At 45.7% G+C, this 21,376-nt stretch overlaps 1 protein-coding gene across 2 annotated transcripts in view; it reads left to right on the forward strand.

Annotated features, from left to right (window-relative positions):
• LOC121062890 (transcription factor RFX3-like) overlaps positions 1 to 21,376 on the forward strand; it is a 215,500-nt gene that overhangs the window by 11,175 nt on the left and 182,949 nt on the right. Inside the window, exons 1-2 of one of the 2 annotated variants that reach the window (XM_040543180.1) lie at positions 9,620 to 9,804; positions 14,883 to 15,007. In XM_040543180.1, the coding sequence (XP_040399114.1) occupies positions 14,891 to 15,007 (117 nt within the window). In that variant the 5' untranslated portion in view covers positions 9,620 to 9,804; positions 14,883 to 14,890. Of the gene's footprint in view, positions 1 to 9,619; positions 9,805 to 14,882; positions 15,008 to 21,376 lie in introns of those variants that run through there. The other variant, XM_040543181.1, reaches the window with a different exon arrangement.

Below are 21,376 nucleotides of genomic sequence, written 5' to 3' on the forward strand. Positions count from 1 at the left end.
ACTTCTCATTGCTTCATATCCCTACCTTCACCCACGTGCACCGTTACAAACTAAAAAATAAATTCAGAGAAAACACCTTTTTCCTCCCCTATGTTCTGACCTATCTTATAAATTGCACTGAATCTAGCTGCTTTGGTGTGACATGAATTTGAATGGAGAGGCAGATTCCATCCTAAACCAGTGAACCTGGTGTTGTGGTTTAACCCAGCAAGCTCCCAAGTACAGTGTAGCTGTTGGTTCACTCCCGCATAGTGGGACTGAGGGAGAGAATCGTGTGTGTGTTGAGATACACAGTTTAATAGGACAGAAAAGGAAGGGAAAATAATAGTAATAAAAATACAAAACAAGGCACAAGGCAATTGCTTACCACCTGCCAACCGATGCTCAGTCAGTCCCTGAGTAACTGGCCAACTCATCCTAGTTGTGTTTCTGTGCATGATGTCATGTGGTATGGAATATCCCTTTGGCCAGTTTGGGTCAGCTGTCCTGGGTCTGTCCCCTCCCAGCTCCTGCTGCACCCCTAGCCTGTTCGCGGGCAGGACAGAGCGAGAAGCTGAAAAGTCCTTGGCTTGGTGTAAGCACTGCTCTACAACAATTAAAACATCAGCATGTTATCAGCGCTCTTCTCATCCTAATCCAAAACATAGTACCCTGCCAGCTACTAGGAGGAAAATTAACTCTGTCCTAACTGAAACCAAGACACTTGTGCAATGGTGTCCACGGTCATGTTCATCCCACGATCACGAGCCCATCTATATGTTGCATCTTTTCCTTGATGGCATTTGGGGATCCCATTGTTTCTCCCAGCAGAATGGGTCTCCCCAGGCATCCGGAATTCACTCAGAGTCAACTCTTGTTTAAAGCAACAAGAATTTAATGTTATGCATATATTTTCTGATAAAAAGTTCAGAATTGTTATCCGGTGTGCAATAAGACAGTCTACACACTAGGTCAATAAATTGTTTATTTCAGAATTTCACAAGTCTGGGTACCAGCTGGTTTCCTTCAAATCTGGCACACCTATGGATTTTCTGCGCCACTCTTTATGCAGTGCCTTATCAATACGTTTACATGTTGGTATAATCCCCTAGCCTCTGGCTGGTTACATAATTTGCATACTGCTGACGTAACAGAATCATTTTGCGCATCCTCAGAGAGGAAGGGTCACTTGTTGGGCTGGGATCTCCCAGCCTAGGGGTGTGATTTTTACTATTATAATGAGGATAGTTAATGGATAGTTCACGTTAGACTACTCCTCATCGTTGATTTTCAGCCAATTATTCACGTTATGTTGATTGGTGACATATTCAAGGACATACGTCAGGATGTTTCCCTCAAGAATGTCAACGGAATGGTCTTTCTGATTAGCAGTTCCTCAGTTAATCATTTAGGCATCTCCAAGGCTTGGGTCATCTAACCCTTTCCTCAAAGTACATATTTTATCTCTTTCACAGAAAGGAGAGTTAACTACTGGTATCGTAATTCCCCCCTTTGAGACTTATCTAACCTCCTAAAGTTAGATGAGTCTTATCTTTTCAACATTCGCTAATTTTGAGAAACATTTACATGTGCACTGTATTAACACACATACAAACAAAGAAAACTACTTCTGTAATTAGTAGGACTAAAATTTTCTTTACCTACAATTTTAGAGCTGGAAATCAAGAAGTCAACCATTGCCAGGCTGGCAGTAAACTCATATGAAACTATCAATGCAAAATGGGTGTTTTGGCTCTAGGGATTCAAAAACACTTCTTGGTTTCCTTCACTCCCTGGCTTCCTGAGTACACTCAACCAAAAAAGGACTAATAATGCTTTTAACCCCTTCATTTTCTAATTTAAAGAAACTTATACCTTCACACAGAAAGTATATGTGTGTGTATATATATATTTATAGGATAGACACAATAATAGAGATGCACTTCAATTTATACAATATCAGACTTTACATTTATAATCGATTAACTTTGGTGATTTTCAACTTTGAAGGCCCCATTATTTCAGTTTTCCATAGCTGTGGATGAGTAGCTTTCACTTGGGTATAATGAATACACGAATCACAGAGTTGCTTGGGTTGGAAGGGACCTTAAAGATCATCTAGTTCCAACCCTCCTGCCATGGGCAGGGATACCGCCCACTAGAGCAGGTTGCCAGGTCCTCATCTAACCTGGTCTTGAACACATCCAGGGATGGCGCATCCGCAACCTCTGGGCAACCTGTTCCAGTGCCTCATCACTCTCTGAATATAGAATTTCCTCCTAACATCTCATCTAAATCTCCCCTCTTTCAGTTTAAAACCATTCCCCCTTGTCCTATCATTGTCTTCCTGAGTAAAAAGTCACTCTCCATCTTTTTTATAAGCCCTCTTTAAGTATTGAAAGGCTGCAATGATGTCTCCTCAGAGCCTTCTTTTCCTCAGGCTGCACACCCCCAGCTCTCTCAGCCTTTCTTCATAGGAGAGATGTTCCAGCCCTCTGATCATCTTTGTGGCTCTCCTCTGGACCCGCTCTAACAGGTTCAATTCCTTCTTGTGCTGGGGGGCCCCAGACCTGGATGCAGCACTCTAGGTGCTGCGGTTGTGGTGGAGTTCAGCTGCCCAGGTGTGTAAAACCACCACACAACTGTGTCCCATATATTTTATCTTTGTTTTCCATAGGGCATAGATTCCAGTCTCTGAAACTAGTTCATCTTTATCACTTTGTTGGTCTAGTCATTGAGTATTTTCTCCATATGGTTGCTTTCCTGGTGGTCTGTTCAGTCGCTGGGGGGTGGGTCCTTGGGCACTCCTGCTGCAAATGTCACATATTCCCACAGTAGTAGCAATCTCTATTTTCTCCCCTATTGTTCCTCTCCCTATATCCGTTTCCCCTTCCTTGAACCAATCCAGGGCCTAACTTTCACCTTCCTCGGACTCCTCTATTTTCTCCTCTAGCCTGCAATTTCCTTGCGAGTGCTGATGCCAATAAAGTAGCTTCCTGTTTCTTGATTCTTTATCGTTCTTTCATCATTTCCACCTTTTGTTTTTCCTCTAACCCGTCGTAAAGAAATATCACTGTGCTCAAAATCTTTTGCAACGTCTCCCGTTGCCAACCCAGCATATGTTCCTTAAAATATTTACGAATGTCTGGAGCAGCTTGATCTACAAAAACATTTATGGCTAGGACATCATTACAGTTCTGGGGAGTCATCCCCCCATGTTTGAGCAACAGTTGATGTAATAACCCCCAGAAATCACTTGGGTATTCATCTACTCATTGTCTGCTCTCCTGTACCATGGCCCAGTTCACCACTACTGCACACCCTTGAATGGCCTCTACCAAATTTCTCAGAGCTGTTTGACATGCTGCTTAATCCCATGGATGATTATAGTCCGAATTGGCGTCATTCAGGGGCCAAGGATTCCTATTTTCATAGAATCATAAAATGGCACGGGTTGGGAAGGACCTTAAAGATCATTTAGTTCCAGCCCCCATGCCATGGGCAGGGAAGCCACCCACTAGATCAGGTTGCCCAGGGCTTTATCCAACTTGGTCCTGGACACCTCCAGGGATGGAGCATCCACAACCACTCTAGGCAACCTGTTCCAGTGCCTCACTACTTCCTCCTAACATCTCATCTAAATCTCCCCTCTTTTAGTTTAAAACCATTTCCCCTTGTCCTGTCACTATCTGCCTGAGTAAAAAGTCATTCTCCATCTTTTTTATAATCCCTCTTTAAGTATTAAAAGGCCATAATGAGGTCTCCTCAGAGTCTTCTCTTCTCCAGGCTGAACATCCCCAGCTTTCTCAGCCTGTCTTCATAGGAGAAGAGTTCCAGCCCTCTGATCATCTTTGTGGCCCTCCTCTGGACCCACTCTAACAGCTCCACATCCTTCTTGTGCTGGGGACCCCAGACCTGGATGCAGTACTCCGGTTGGGGCCTCGCAGCGGCAGAGCAGAGGGGGACAAACCCCTCCCTCGACTTGCTGGTCACTCCTCTGTTGATTCAGCCCAGGATGCAGTTGGCCTTCTGGGCTGCAATCACACACTGCCAGCTCATGTCGAGCTTTACATCCAACAGAACCCCTCAAGTCCTTCTCTGCAGGGCTGCTCTCAATGAGTTCGTCACTCAGTCTGTACTCCTGTCTGGGATTTTAACAGTCCATTGTACCTCTCAGTCTTCCCAGAGGCTTGTGGGTGATAGGGGATGTGATACACCCACTCAATGCCATGCCTCTTGGCCCAGGAAGTGACAAGATTGTTTCAGAAGTGACTCCCATTGTCCGACTCAATTCTCTCTGGTGTACCATCATGCCACAGCACTTGCCTTTCCAGGCCCAAGATGGTTTCGGGCGGTGGCATGGTTTACTGAGTATGTTTCCAGCCACCAGTAGTTGTTTCTACCATGGTAAGTATGTAACGTTTGCCTTGGCGGGTTTGTAGGAGTGGTCCGATATAGTCAATTTGCCAGGGCTCACCATATAGAAATCCTAGATGACGCCCCCTATTCCAGGGATATTATACCCTCGTGGCTTGCTTGATTGCAGCACAGGTTTCACACTCATGGGTGAATGGTGTGATGGCCTCAATGGTCAGGTCCACCCCTCGATCACGAGCCCATCTGTATGCGGCACCCCTCCCCAGATGTCCTGATGTTTCATGGGCCCATCATAGAATGAATCATAGAATGGCTTGGATTGGAAGGGACCTCAAAGATCATCTAGTTCCAACCCCCCCTGCCATAGGCAGGGATGCCACCCACTAGATCAGGTTTGCCAGAGCCTCATCTAACCTGGTCTTGAACACCTCCAGGGATGGCGCATCCACAACCTCTCTGGGCAACCTGTTCCAGTGCCTCACCACCCTCTGAGTGAAGCATTTCCTCCTAACCTCTCATCTAAATCTCCCTTCTTTTAGTTTAAAGCCATTCTCCCTTGTCCTGTCATCTGACTGAGCAAAGAGTCGCTCTCCATCTTTTTTATAAGCCCCTTTAAGTACTGAAAGGATGCAATAAGGTCACCCCAGAGCCTTCTCTTCTGTAGGCTGAACAGCCACAGCTCTCTCAGCCTTTCTTCATAGGAGAGCTGCTCCAGCCCTCTGATCATCTTTGTGGCCCTCCTTTGGACCTGGACCCGTTCTAACAGATCAACATCCTTCTTGTGCTGGGGGCTCCAGACTCAGATGCAGTACCTCAAGTGGGGCCTCACAAGGGCAGAGTAGAGGGGGACAGTCACTTCCCTTGACCTGCTGGCCACACCTCTTTTGATGCAGCCCAGGATGCAGTTGACCTTCTGGGCTGCAATCACACACTGCTGGCTCATGTCGAGCTTTACATCCAACAGAACCCTTCAAGTCCTTCTCTGCTGGGCTGCTCTCAATGAGTTCTTCTCCCAGTCTGCACTCATGTCTGGGATTGCCCCGGCGCAGCACCTTGCACTTGGATTTGTTGAACCTCATTAGGTTCACGTGGGCCCACTTCTCAAGCTTGTCCATGTCCCTACCTTCTATTGTATCAACCTTACCACTCAGCTTGGTCTCATCTGCACATTTGCTGGGGGTGCACTCAATCCCACTGTCTGTGTCATTGATGAAGATATTAAACAATACCGGTCCCAGGATAGACCCCTGAGGTACAACAGTTGTCACCGGCCTCCACTTGGACGTAGAACCATTGACCACCAACATAGAGCCATTGACCACCATACATTGACCATTGAGCTACAAACAGCTCACCCTTACATCCCCAGTCTAGGTCCACCTGAGCCACTTCTGTTTTCAAAGTTCAATCCACCTCTTTGTTATTCTAATGTTCTTCAGTGGCATGACTCTTAGGCATGTGAGCATCTACATGACATACTTTTATAGCCATGTTCTCTACCCAGGCAGCAGTATCTTGCCACAGGGCAGCAGCCCAGATGGGTTTGCCCCTGCGCTGCCAGTTGTTCTGTTTCCATTGCTGTAACCACCCCCACAGATCATTTGCCACCATCCACAGAATCACAGAATCACAGAATTGTCTAGGTTGGAAGAGACCTCCAAGATCATCTAGTCCAACCTCTGTCCTAACACTAACAAAACCTCCACTAAACCATATCACTAAGGACTACATCTAAACGTCTTTTAAAGACCTCCAGGGATGGCGACTCAACCACTTCCCTGGGCAGCCCATTCCAATGCCTAACAACCCTTTCAGTAAAGAAGTTCTTCCTAATATCCAACCTAAACCTCCCCTGGCGCAGCTTTAGCCCATTCCCCCTCGTCCTGTCACCAGGCACGTGGGAGAATAGACCAACCCCCACCTCTCTACAGCCTCCTTTAAGGTACCTATAGAGAGCGATGAGGTCTCCCCTGAGCCTCCTCTTCTCCAGGCTAAACAAGCCCAGCTCCCTCAGCCGCTCCTCGTAAGACTTGTTCTCCAGACCCCTCACCAGCTTCGTTGCCCTTCTCTGGACTCTCTCGAGCACCTCCATGTCCTTCTTGTAGCGAGGGGCCCAAAACTGAACACAGTACTCAAGGTGCGGCCTCACCAGAGCCGAGTAAAGGGGGACAATCACCTCCCTAGACCTGCTGGCCACACTGCTTCTTATACAAGCCAGGATGCTGTTGGCCTTCTTGGCCACCTGAGCACACTGCTGGCTCATATTCAGCTGCCTATCAACCAGTACTCCCAGGTCCTTCTCTGCCAGGCAGCTTTCCAACCACTCATCTCCCAGCCTGTAGCGCTGCTTGGGGTTGTTGCTCCCCAGGTGCAGGACCCAGCACTTGGCCTCGTTGAACTTCATACAGTTGACCTCAGCCCATCGGTCCAGCCTATCCAGATCCTCCTGCAGAGCCTTCCTTCCCTCGGGCAGATCGACACACGCACCTAACTTGGTGTCGTCTGCAAACTTACTGAGGGTGCACTCGATCTCCTCGTCCAGGTCATCGATAAAGATATTAAAGAGGACCGGCCCCAGCACTGAGCCCTGGGGGACTCCACTAGTAACCGGCCTCCAACTGGATTTGGCTCCATTCACCACAACTCTTTGGGCCCGGCCATCCAGCCAGTTTTTAACCCAACGAAGCGTACGCCAGTCCAAGCCGCGAGCAGCCAGTTTCTTGAGGAGAATGTTGTGGGAAACGGTGTCAAAAGCCTTACTGAAGTCAAGGTAGATCACATCCACAGCCTTCCCCTCATCCACCAGGCGTGTCACTTGGTCATAGAAGGAGATCAGGTTCGTCAAGCAGGACCTACCTTTCATAAACCCATGCTGACTGGGCCTGATCGCCTGGTTGCCCTTCAAGTGCCGCGTGACGACATTCAAGATAATCTGCTCCATGAGCTTCCCTGGCATTGAGGTCAAACTAACAGGCCTATAGTTCCCCGGGTCTACCCTCCGGCCCTTCTTGTAGATGGGCGTCACATTTGCTAGCCGCCAGTCGACTGGGACCTCTCCTGATAGCCAGGACTGCCAATAAATGATGGAAAGCGGCTTGGCCAGCTCCTCCGCCAGTTCTCTCAGTATCCTCGGGTGGATCCCATCCGGCCCCATCGACTTGCGTACATCCAAGTGCTGTAGCAGGTCGCCAACCATTTCCTCGTGGATAGTGAGGGCCACATCCTGCTCCCCATCCCCTTCCACCAGCTCAGGGTACCAGGTATCCAGAGAACAACTGGTCTTGCCGCTAAAGACTGAGGCAAAGAAGGCATTGAGTACCTCAGCCTTTTCCTCATCTTTTGTAACTAAAAATCCATGAGTCAGCGTAGAGATACAGTACTGGCCACTTTTCTCTTTCATCAATTTCTAGGGCCAGTTGCATGGCTTTCACTTCTGCATACTGACTCGACTCACCTTCCCCTTCCATGGCCTCCACAACTCGTCGTGTGGGGCTCCACACAGCAGCTTTCCATTTCCAATGGCTCCCTACCACGCGACAGGATCCATCAGTGAGCAACACATACTGCTTTCTGTCTTCTGGCAACTCATTATATGGTGGTGCCTCTTTGGCATGAGTTACCTCTTTGGTCAATACTCCACTTACTCTACGTAGCGTCGGTTGCATGGTGTGTAGTGGGGATTTTCCCTTTGAACATCCAATATAACACAGGTAGCCGTGGTGCCAAGAGGAGCTGTGCTTCTGTACCAACAACTTCTGAAGCAGCTCAACCCCCCCTCATATGCTGTTAGTATCTCCTTTTCAGTTGGGGTGTATTTGGCTTCTGATCCTCGATAGCCCTGGTTCCAGAACCCCAGAGGTCGACCTCGAGTTTCTCCTGGGGTCTTCTGCCAGAGGCTCCAGGTGAGGCCATGCTCCCCAGCTGCAGTGTAAAGTATGTTTTGCACAGCTGGTCCTGTACAAACAGGCCCAAGGGCTACTGCACGAGCTATTTCTTGTTTGATTTGTTCAAAGGCCTGTTGTTGCTCGGGGCCCCACTCGAAATAGTTCCTCTTTCGAGTCACTCGATATAGAGGACTCCCAAGCTGACTGTAGCCTGGAACATGCATTCTCCAGAACCCCACAAGGCCTAGGAAAGCTTGTGTTTCCTTTTTGCTAGTTGGTGGAGACGTAGCAGTTATTTTGTTGATCACATCCATCGGAATATGGCGATATCCATCCTGCCATTTTACCCCCAAGAATTTGCATTATTTTCTTCTCTTTCTCAATAACTTTTTCTGCTGTGTTGCCCCACACGATGATATCATTGATGTATTGCAGGTGTTCGGGAGCTTCCCACTGTTCCAGTGCAATCTGGATTAGTCCATGGCAAATGGTAGGGCTGTGTTTCCAACCCTGGGGCAGTCGATTCCACATATACTGGATGCCCCTCCAAGTGAAAGCAAACTATGGCCTACATGCTGCTGCCAAATGGATGGAGGAAACTGCGTTAGCGATATCAATTGTGGTGTACTATTTGGCTGCCTTTGACTCCAGTTCATATTGGAGTTCTAGCATGTCCAGCAGTGCAGCACTCAATGGTGACATGACTTCATTAAAGCCGCGATAGTCCACTGTTAGCCTCCACTCGCCATTAGACTTTCGCACTGGCCATATAGGACTATTAAAGGGTGAGCAAGTCTCTCTGATCACTCCTTGGCTATCCCACCGATGAACCATCTCATTCATGATAATCAGGGAGTCTTGGCTGGTGCAATATTGCCGCCAGTGCATTGTTGTGGTAGCGATTGGTACCTGCTGTTCTTCAACCCTCAGAAGTCCTACTACAGAAGGGTCATCTGAGAGATCAGGCAGGGTAGACAGCTGCCTAATCTTCTCTGTGCTCAAAGCAGCTATGCCAAAAGCCCACCGGTTCCCTTTGGGATCCTTGAAGTACCCTCTCTTCAGGTAGTCTATGCCAAGGATGCATGGAGCCTCTGGGCCAGTCACAATGGGATGCTTTTGCCACTCATTCCCAGTTAGACTCACTTCAGCTTCCAATACAGTTAATTGTTGGGATCCCCCTGTCACTCCAGAGATATAGATGAGTTCTGTCCCTTGGTAGCCTGATGGCATTAAGGTACACTGTGCATCGGTGTCCACTGGAACTTTGTATTCCTGCAGTTCCAATGTGCCAGGCCATCGGATCGACATAGTCCAATAAATCTGGTTATCCCTCTCCTCTGCCTGGCTAGAGGCAGGGCCCCTCTAGTCCTGGTTGGAGTGTCTGCCACTTAATTCTTGCAAATGCGAAGCAGAGGTCCCTTCATCAGGGTCAAGAATAACATCAGCTCTTCTACTGCCTCTGGGGAACTGCCCAACAGAAAACGGAGCAGCATTTTTCCTAGGAGACCCCCTTTTTGCTGCTGTGTTTCCTTCCAGTTCATGTACTCCAGCTGCTAGGATTGAGGTAGGTTCACCATCCCACTTCCTCATATCTTCCCTGTGGTCACGCAGATAAGACCACAAGGTGCCACATGGTGTGTGTCCCTGGTACTCTCTCCCTTGAACAGGAAAATACCGATTCGTAATGGCTGAAATATTACTCCATCTGGGTGAGGAGGGAGATGAGTGTTCTACGAGGTGGTGGAGCGTTTGGGACAGTTTCTCCATAGCCGAGATGCAGGCCCGTAGCGGAACAGAGAGATTGTCTTCATATTTTTGAAGCTGGCAGGATATAGTATACACTGTTGGTCCCATCCCCTCATCCCAATTAATTACTGCCAGCGTACTGGCATGTGAGGATGGTGCATTCCGCACAAATTTACGCCACATGGATGTTGTGCACTGGACTTCAGGTGAGGATGTGTTCACCTGGGTGTCAACTGAAATCCTTTCGTATTTCTCGCAACTCATTCAGGGATAGGGATTGGGTGGTTTCTGATTCATTTATGATTTCTGTCTCTTCTTCCTGCTGTTGTTGTGATGATCCTGCTTTAGAGGTGCCTGCCTTTTCCCCTTCTCCCTCCTTCTTAGGGGGGGCTTCTTCCCTTACTAAACGAGTTGACTTCCGTTTCTACTGTTTTGACTTGACTATGGGGGTGACTGATACCATAGTTGGTTGATCATCTGGGTCAGCCACAGTGTGTGTTACCTGGTCATCAGATTCAGAGACCATCTCCTCCCATTGTGCTGGGTAGTGTTAATTACCGTTTGATAGGCATAAGCCAGGACCCAGCACAATGCTGCAAGCTGTCGTTCTCCGGCATTATCAGGGTCAGGGCATACGACTCTCAAACATTCTATCAGGCTTTTAGGATTTTGCACTTGTTCAGGGGTGAAGTTCAAAACTATTGGAGGAGGCACCCGTGACAGGTACCTGCCGATATCCTCCCACACACCTTGCCACCTGCCACAAGACTGTTTCGGGACAGATTCCTGGGTAAGCTTTCTAAACAATCGACTAATCTTAGAGAGAAGAGGAAACCTGTTATTCAGAATTAGAAATAGTAATATATGGGTTACACATGGATGTTCAAAATACTCAAACTGTTGGAATTAGCCCACTGTGAAAGAAGGAGGAGGTACCATTCCTGATATTATTCATAAACTGACTTCCAGATGAGGAAAGGAAGGCAGTGTAATTCTGAATATTCTCTAAAAGAGACCAAAATTATAACAACGCAGGGTCTAAATGCCAGATTAAACTCAAGGCCAGTGCTTTACACCACAACAAACTAAAAAAAAATGAACACAGATTTTAGCACACTCTCCGATGGGATATAGAGGAGAAGGGAGAACATGGCACGGATTACATGAGACATGATCAAACAGGAAAATATTAACAGGAAACAGAACATGGTGACTAGCAAGTAAGTGTGTTAGTCGTAAGCGTTTTAATTAATTCTACTGTTATCTCAACCCCTGAGCCCCACGTTGGGCAAAGGGCAAAAACAAACAAGCAAAAGCTGTGTGGACGTGCAGAGGAAAGAAATTACTCTCTACTTTCCACCAACGAGCAATGTTTGACCACATCCTTGAATCAGGGCCTCAACACACATAGTCGTTGTTCTGGAGGACAGACTTTTTCACGAGAGCCCACCACTCCCCTCTTCTTCCTTTTTCCACCTTTTATTGCTGAGTGTGACATCATATGGTATGGAATATCCCTTTGGTTGGTTTAGGTCAGCTGCCCTGGTGATATTCCTTTCTCAGTTTTAATGCCCACCCCCTCAGAGGGTTAGAGAGTCCTGATGCTGTGCCAGCACTGCTCAGCAGCAGACACAACACTGGTGTGATACCACTGCTGTTCTAGCTACAGGTGCAGAGCACAGCACTGTATGGGCTTCTGCAGGGAAAGGGCACCATCATCAGTGCTGAAGACAGCGGTGAAGAAGGCATTAAATGTCTCTGCTTTGTATACACCCCTATTTGTGAGGTGACTGTTGTGGTTTAACCCGGCAGGCAGCTAAGCACCAGACAGCCATTTGTTCACCCCCCTGCTACGAGTGGGATGGGGGAGAGAATCAGGAAACAAAGTAAAAGCTGGTGGGTTGAGATAAAGACAGTTTATTAGGACAGAAAAGAAAGAGAAATAATAACAATAATGATGATAATATTAATAATAATAATAAGTTCAAAGCAAGTGATGTACAATGCAATTGCTCACCACCCACTGACTGATGCCCAGCCTGTCCCCAAACAGCGGTGTTGTGCCTCCCCCCCCCCAAGACACCTTAATTGTTCAGCATGACATCATATGGTATGGAATACCCCTTTGGCCAGTTTGGGTCAGCTGTCCTGGGTCTGTCCCCTTCCAGCTCCTGATGCACCCTCAGCCTGCCCACTGGCAGGACAAAGTGAGAAGCTGAAAAGTCCTTGGCTTAGTGTAAGCACTGCTCTGCAACAGCTAAAACATCAGCGTTATCACTATTATTCTCATTCTAAATGCTAAAACATAGCACCCTACCAGCTACAAGGAGGAAAATTAACTCTATCCTAGCCAAAACCAGGACCATCCTCATCAAGTAACGGACCAATGTTTTCTCTGGTCCTCCTTTTGCTGTTAACATATTTAGAAAAGCCCTTTTTATTGTCCCCCACAGTACTGGCCAACTTCAACTAAAATTGACCTTTCACCACCCAAATTTTCTCTCTAAAATGGTGAACAGCATCTCTGTATTCCTCCCATGTCACCCGACCTCGCTTCTGGTGACCACACACTTTCTTTTTCATAGAATCATAGAATCATTAAGGTTGGAAAAGACCTCCAAGATCATGTGGTCCAGCCATCCCCCTACCACCAATATCACCCACTAAACCATGTCCCTACGCACCATGTCCAACCTTTCCTTGAACACCCCCAGGGACGGTGAGTCCACCACTTCCCCAGGCAACCTGTTCCAATGCCTGACTACTCTTTCTGAGAAGAAATGTCTCCTCATTTCCAACCTAAACCTCCCCTGGCGCACCTTGAGGCCATTCCTTCTAGTCCTATCGCTCGTGAAGAGGCTGACCCCCAGCTCCCCACAACTTCCTTTCAGGTAGCTGTAGAGAGCAATAAGGTCTCCCCTGAGCCTCCTCTTCTCCAGTATAAACAACCCTAGTTCCCTCAGCCGCTCCTCATAGCACTTGTGTTCCAGGCCCTTCACCAGCTAAGGTCCTTTTTCCACCTAAGCTTCCTTCTGCCCCACCTGCTTGATTTCCAACATTTTGGAAAAGTGACCAGCACCGATGGAGCTAGATGTCTTCAAAAGCCGTTTCCCAGGGGACCTTACTAATTAGTTCCCTGAGAAGCCTCATTTCTGCTCTCTCCATATCAAGGGCCGAATTTTTGCTGCCAATTTTTCTCTTGTCACTAAAGGCTTTAAATTCAACTACTTCATGGTCACTGTGGCTAAGGCAGCCACCAATCAACACTTCACCCACGTGACCTTCTCTGTTTACAAGCAAGAGATCTAGGAGGGCACCTTTCCTATTTGTTTCTCTTAGTACCTGTACCCTGATTTGAGCAGAGAGGTTGGAGTACATGATCTCAAGAGGTCCCTTCCAACCTTAACAATTCTTTGATTCCATGCAAAATTGAGGAATTCTGTAATTACTTGTATGTATAAGTCATCCTCAGTCTTCTTTCTGATACACTAAAAGTATCTTATACAGTATTTTAATAGGAGTATTTTAAGTATTTTATAATTATATTATAATTATATTATATATATTATATTTATTTATATTTAAGTATTTTCTAAGTATTTTAATAGGAGTAAAATCACTTTCCAGTTTCTGTTTCCTGTTTATAACTCCAATGATTACATTAACACTTCCTGCTAAAGCAAGCTTACTTGAGTCACTTTTTCATTATGTCCGTTAAAATGCTTTTCAAGGTCTTCTTTTCAGGTTGCAGCCCTTCATTCTATCACCTGGTAGAGATTTAACTTTGCATTTGAAGATAAGGAACTTATAGTGCAACTCAATAAACCAGAGGAAGAATAGCTTTGAAGGATGGATAGTCATTTACAAGCTGATGGGAGGACTTTTTGATTTTTCTAAATTGTTCCTGAAGTCACATAAATAAGTGAGAAAAGTTTCTGTAAATTTACATTATTAAATAAGATATTTTGAGTGTAAGTAAGGTAAGAGGAAACTAACTATTTCAGTATATAAAGATTTGAACCTTCATTTTCAGGTTCAGGGAAGAAAATGAACAGAAATTTATTTCTGGTATTGCATATTTTACCCATTGTGCTCTTACAGTACACTTTATTTGGTGTATAGTAGTTCTTTCTGAAAGCTGACAATACTGGAGGTACTATAATTTACTTTTATTGTGATTTTTATAGAAATTATTCTTCTAGTTCTTCAGAACTGTGATGAGTTGATACAAAATGTTTCCAGTGTTCAGTTTAATGCATTGATTTTTGCAAGTCTTTGTGTGAAGGCATGCTTAATTAAGAAGTAAATGTTTATATGGGTAGCTTCTAGAATTATGTTTGTACATATAGGCAGCTTAAAGTGTGTTGTCTTAATATGGTATAAGGTTTTGAGCCTCCTTTCAAAATTTGACAATAGTTGCACCTAATGTATACAAGTGTAGTTAGAAAAGAATCAGGTCTGTGAATGCATTTTTTTCTAAAAGTTATTTAACTCAAAGCAGTAAGTAGTTCTGCATGTACCTTGTTTGCGACTATATAAATGTATTTGCTGTTACAAAGCAGACTGTAAATTGTTAAAAAAAAATCTTGAAGTTCAAAGCTTATAGTATTCTCTCTTCTTGATGTGCTGCAAGCTCTAAGCAGACCTTCGATTAGACAAAGCAATAATACATAATGTGAAATTTCTAATATTTTAGGCCAAAAAGCATTTTAAGAAAATAAATTAAATTAAGTATATCCATGTACTCATGTAATAAATAGTACAGGAAACAATCTTTAGCTAATCCCCAGATTGGTTTGGGGTAAATATTCTTCTTTTAAATCTGAATAAGGATAAGTGACAAAAAGCAAAAAAGTTTGTGCTGAACTTCTAATTTTACATTTTAATTTTATTCAGAGACCACGATGCAGACATCAGAGACTGGGTCAGACACAGGTTCAACTGTGACTTTACAGACATCTGTGGCTGGCCAGGCAGCAGTGCCAACACAGGTAGTACAGCAGGTACCAGTTCAGCAACAGGTAGGTGCCTGTTAATTTTGGGAAAATAAAAAATCACAGCAAGACAGAATGATGCATTTCAATAGGTGTAGTGAAGAACTGATTTTGTACAAGGCTGCTAAAGAAACTCTTTTCCCCTGTTTTTATCAGTTTTTTTTTTCTGCAACTAAAATAGCTACATAAAAAGATGTAGTTTTCAGGGTTTATTTCTTGAACTAGAATATTTGCAAACCACCAGAAATATATATGCACAATTCTAAAAGTGGATTACTATGAAATCTGTGTAATAGCTCATATAAATTTATATTAATTCAAGTTATTGAATATTCACATTGTGGTGGGTTAACCTTGGATGGCCACCAGGTATCCACCAAGCCACTCTCTCACTCCCCCTCCTCAGCAAGACAGGGGAAGAAAATTAGATGGAAAAGCTCATTGGTCAAGATAAAGACAGGGAGGTCACTCAACAGTTACTGTCATGGTCAAAACAGATTCAACTTGGGGAAGATTAATTTATTGCCCATTAATAACAGAGTAGGATAGTAAGAAATTAAAAACAAAACAAAACAAATATATACATATATAAAAACACCATCCCTCCACCCCGCACTTCTTCCCAGGCTCAACTTCACTCCTGATTCACCTACTTCCTCCCACCCAGAGTGGAGCAGGAGGGATGGGGAATGGGAGTTGCAGTCAATTCATAATGCTTTGTGTCTGCCGCTCCTTCCTCCTCACTCTCTTCCCTTACTCCAGCAAGGGGTCTCTCCCATGGGATGCAGTCCTTCGCAAACTGATCCAACATGGGTCCTTCCCAGGGGCTGCACTTCTTCAAGAACTGCTCCAGCATGGGTCTGTTCTACGGGCCACAGTCCTTCAGGAATGGATGGCTCCAGTGTGGGTTCCCAAGGGGCTGCAGTTACTGCCAGAAAACCTGCTCCTGTATGGGATCCTCTCCATGGGCTGCAGCTTCCTTCAGGCCAGATCCACCTGCTTTGGTCTGGGGTCCTCCATGGGCTGCAGCATGGATATCTCTTCCAACGTGGTCCTCCATGGGCTGCAGGGAGACAACCTGCTCTACCATGGTCCTTTCCACAGGCTGCAGGGGACTCCGCTCCAGCACCTGGAGCACCTCCTCCTTCTTCAATGACCTTGGTGTCTGCAGGGTTGTTTCTCTCACATTTTTCTTATGCCTCTCCCTCAACTATGCCATCGCAGAGGTGCAACCAGCTTTGCTCATTGGCTCAGCTTTGGCCAGCAGTGAGTCCCTTTTGGAGCTGGCTGGAACTGGCTCTATCCAAGATGGGGACAAACAGGCTGCTGAAGCAGCCAGCTCAGCACACACTTCTTTGACATGATTAGTCACCTATAGAGCCCCTCCACTGTTAGAGGGAGTGGTGCATGGAGAGACTGAGGAGAAAAAAAGGTGAAAAAACAGGAAACAAATGTGAAAAACTATGACTTTTGTCTAAGAATTTTCCTGTAGTATGTGCAATTTAGCTTTCACTGTTTTAGGTTCTTTGGGTGATATCTGATGTTTTTTTTTCAACATAAATTGGCTTCACAGTTTCAAAATCAACAAAATTTAAATTGGGAATAACTTCTTAAATCATGTAAGTCTCTGTGCTAATGCATCACTGTTGTTGTCCTGGTTTCAGCTGGTATAGAATTAATGTTCTTCATAGTAGCTGGTGTGGTCTGTCACCTTCACAGTAAAGAAATGCCCTCTCATATTCAGCCGGAACTTCCTGTGCTTCAGTTTTTACCTGTTGCCTCTCATCCTGTTGCTGGGCACAACTGAAAAGAAACTGGCTCCATCCTCTTGACACCCTCCCCTCAGATATTTATACACATAAATGTTTTAAACACACTGATGTTTTAGTTGTTACTGAGCAGTGCTTGCATTAAGTCAAGGACGTTTCTACTCATATTGCCTTGCCAGCAAGTAGGCTGGGGGCGTACAAGAAGCTAGGAGGGGACAGAACCAGGACAGCTGACCCAGACTGACCAAAGTGATAGTCTATACCATATGACATGCTCAAGAATTCTCAGAGGGGGAAACAGATTTTTGCGCAGGTGTTAGCAGGATTGATCAGTAGAGCTTTAAATTAGATTTGAATGTGTTAAAGGATTAAAACAGACTCACTGGTGATAAGCTATGGAAATGCATGCCAAAATTTGAGGGACTGCACACTAGTGTGATCTTTCAGTCTACTCCACAAGGTACTGCGTATGTTGAAGCACATTCAAAATGTTTCTACACTAATGCACGCAGCTTGAGAATAAGCAAGAGGAACTAGAAGCTTTGGCTCAGTCTCAGAACTATGACATCACTGGCATAAGTGAGACTTGGAGGGAAGAGTCCTGTGACTGGTGTATTCAGAAAGACTAAAGATGACTTATACATACAAGCAATTAGAGAATTCCTCATTTTCGCACAGAATCACAGAATTGTTTAGGTTGGAAGGGACCTCTTGAGATCATCTACTCCAACCCCTCTGCTTAAATCAGGGTCACCTAGAATAGGTTGCTCAGGGCCTCCATTAAGAAAGAAAAGATGGGTTATTGTCATTGGTGACAGCCTTCTGAGGGGAACAGAAGGCCCAATATGCCAACCAAACTCACCTCTTATAGGTTTGCTGCCTCCCTGGAGCCTGTGTTAAAAGTGTTAAAAGAAAACTTCCTAGCCTGGTGGTACAGCCCTCAGATTATTATCCATTATTGTTTTTTCATGTAGGCAGCAATGAAGTTGAGACAAGAAGTCCAAGGGCCATCAAAAGAGACTTCAGGGCCTTGGGATAATCGGTTAAGGGATCAGGAGCACAGGTAGTGTTTTCTTCTATCCTTCTAGTTGCAGGGAACGATACTGGAAGAAACATGCAGACCCACCTTATCAAAACCTGTCTCCAAGGCTGGTGTCACAGGCAGAATTTGTTTTTTTTTTTTGATCATGGGATGGTCTACACGACACCAGACCTGCTGGCATGTGATGGGATGCACCTTTCTCAAAAAGGGAAAAGGATTTTTACTCAAGAGTTAGCAGGGCTGATTGAAAGAGCTTTACACTAGAGTTGAAGGGTATAATGGATAAAAACAGGCTCGCTGGTGATAAGCTACGGGATGGCACGCCAAAATTTGAGGGACTGCATGCTAGCGAGATCCTTTAGTCTGCTCCACAAGGTGCTGGGTATGCTGAAGCACATTTGAAATGTCTCTACACCAGTGCACACAGCATGAGGAACAAGCAAGAGGAGCTAGAAGCCTTGGCTCAGTCCCAGAGCTATGACATCATTGGCATAAGAGAAACCTGGTGGGAAGAGTCCTGTGACTGGTATGTTACGATGGATGGTTATAGGCTCTTCAGAAAGGATAGGCAGAACAGATGAGACAGGGGGGTGGCACTGTATGTTATGCAGGGGCGGGACTATACAGAGCTTACAGTTGGTGATGATGAGGATGAGAGCCTCTAGGTAAGGATTAAGGGACAAGCAAATAAAGTGGATGTTGCTGTGGGAGTATACTATAGACCACCTGGACAGGATGATGACACTGATGAATTATTCTTTAAGGAACTGAGAAATACTTCTAGATCAGCTGCCCTTGTCCTTATGGGGGACTTCAATCTGCCAGATGTCAACTGGGAATATACTTGATACCAACAGGTCCAGGAGATTCCTAAAACACGTTGATGATAACTTCTTGGTACTGGTACTGAACGAGCCGACTAGGAAAGGAGCCCTCCTAGACTTGTTGCTTGTAAACAGGGAGGGTCTCGTGGGTGAAGTGGTGATTGGTGGCTGTCTTGGCCATAGTAAGCATGAAGAGGTCGAGTTGAAAATCTTTAGTCATAGGAGGAAAACTGCACCAAAACTTCAACCCTGGATATGGGGAGAGCAGACTTCACAGTGCTCGGGGAACTAGTTGGTAAGGTCCCCTGGGAAACTGCTTTTGAAGACATCGAGCTCCATCAGTGCTGGTCACTTTTGGAGTACCACCTCTTAGGAGCACAGGAACAGGCAATTCCAAAATGTCGGAAGTCAAGCAGGTGGGGCAGAAGGTCATCTTGGCTGAGCAGGGATCTTCTTCTAGAACTTAGGTGGAAAAAGAAAGCGTATGGCCGCCGGAAGTGAGGTCAGGCAACATGGGAGAACTACAGAGATGTTGTTTGCCATTGTAGGGAGAAAATTTGTGTGGCCGAAGCTCAATTAGAGTTGCAGCTAGCCAGTGCTGTGGGGAGAATAATTTTTTTTTAAATACTATGTTAACAGGAAAAGGAGGACCAGAGAAAACATCGTTCCGTTACTTGGTGAGGATGGTCACCTCACAAATAGGGACGTAGACAAAGCAGAGACATTTAATGCCTTCTTTGCCTCCGTCTTCAATGCTGATGATGGGCCCTGGGACCCCAGTTACCCTGAGTTGGAGGACCGTGACTATGGGAACGATAAAATCCCAGCCAACCCTGAACCTGTGCAGGATTTACTGCTCCAGCTGGATGTATACAAGTCTCTGGGGCCCAATGGGATTCATCCCAGGGTACTCAAAGAGCTGTCTGATGTCATCACAAAACCTTTCTCAATTACTTTTCAACAGTCTTGGGAATCTGGAGAGGCCCCAGTTGAATGGAAGCTGACAAATGTTGTGCCAATTTTCAAGAAGGGCAAGAAAGAAGACCCTGGTAATTACAGGCCTGTCAGTCTCACTTCCGTACCTGGAAAATTATGGAGAAGATTATTCTGGGAGTTTTTGAAAAAACAAGGCAACCCTGGCTATGCATACAAACTGGGGGATGAGAGGCTGGAGAACAGCCCCATAGAAAGAGATCTGGGGTTTCTGATTGATGGTAAGTTGAATATGAGTCAACAGTGTGCCCTGGCAGCCAAAAGGGCCAACCATATCCTGGGGTGCATCAAGCACAGCCTTGCTAGCCAGTCGAGAGAAGTGATTGTCCCATCCTACTCTGTGCTGGTGTGGCCTCACCTTGAGTACTGCATACAGTTTTGGGCGCCACAATATAAGAAGGACATAAAACCATTAGAGAGTGTCCAAAGGAGAAGATGGTGAGGGGTCTAGAGGGCAAGACGTATGAGGAGCGGCTGAGGTCACTTAGATTGTTCAGCCTGGAGAAGAGGAGACTGAGGGAAGACCTCATGGTGTTCTGCAGCTTCCTCAGACCCTAGAGTCACTCCACTCAGGGAGCAGAGGGTGCTGATCTCTTCTCTCTGGTGACCAGTGATAGGACCTGAGGGAACAGCATGAAGCTGAGTCAGGGGAGGTTCAGGTTGGATATTAGGAAAAGGTTCTTCACCGAGAGGGTGGTCAGGCACTGGAACAGGCTCCCCAGGGAAGTGGTCATGGCACTGAGCCTGCCAGAGTTCAAGAAGTGTTTGGACAATGCTCTCAGACATACTGTGTGATATTTGGGTGGTACTGTGTGGAGCCAGGAGCTGGACTCGATGACCCTTGTGGGTCCCTTCCAACTCAGGAGATTCTATGATTCATTGCATCCTCCCTTCAGGTATTTATACACATTGATGAAATACCCCCTGGGCCTCCTCTTCTCCAGGCTGAATGGTCCCAACTCTCTCAGACTCCCCTTGTAGGATAGGTGCTCCAGTCCCTTAATCATCGTCATTAATCATCTTTGCTGAACTCTCTCCAGTATGTCCATGCCTCTCTGCTACTGAGGCGCCCAGAACTGGAGACAGTATTCCAAGTGTGGGCACACCTGCACTAAGTAGAGGGGAAGGATCACCTCCTGTGACCAGCTGGAAATACTTTGCCTTATGCAGCCCAGGATACCATTAGCATTGTGGTTTAACCTGGACAGCTAAACACCACACAGCCGTTCATTCACCCTCCCCCCCTCAGTAGGATGGGGGAGAGAAAGAAAAAAGTAAAAGCTTGTGGGTTGAGATAAAGACAGTTGCTTAGGACAGAAAAGAAATAATAATAACAATAATAATAATAATAATGTTTACAAAACAAGTAAATCACAATCAACATTGGGATTAGCAACTATTAAACTTATTTAATACTTATAACAATTTTGTTTTAACATGCTTTTGTCAGATCTGTCGTTATCTCAACTCTTCATGCCCTACACTGGGCACCAGAAGGGCTGTTGTGATTTAACATGTCATGCATCTAAGCACAACACAGCCGTTCGCTCACCCATCTGCTCCCAGTGGGATGGAGGAGAGAATCGGAGGGGAAAAAAAAGTAAAAGCTCATGTATTGAGGTAAAGACAGTTTAATAGGCCATAAAAGGAGAAATAATTATGATGATGATAATAATAATATGTACAAAGCAAGTGATATACAATGCAATTGCTTAGCACCTGCTAACCGATGCCCAGCCTGTCCCCAAACAGCGATTCCCCCCACACA

Source organism: Cygnus olor (genome assembly GCF_009769625.2).
Source record: "Cygnus olor isolate bCygOlo1 chromosome W unlocalized genomic scaffold, bCygOlo1.pri.v2 SUPER_W1, whole genome shotgun sequence".
Lineage (NCBI taxonomy): Eukaryota > Metazoa > Chordata > Aves > Anseriformes > Anatidae > Cygnus > Cygnus olor.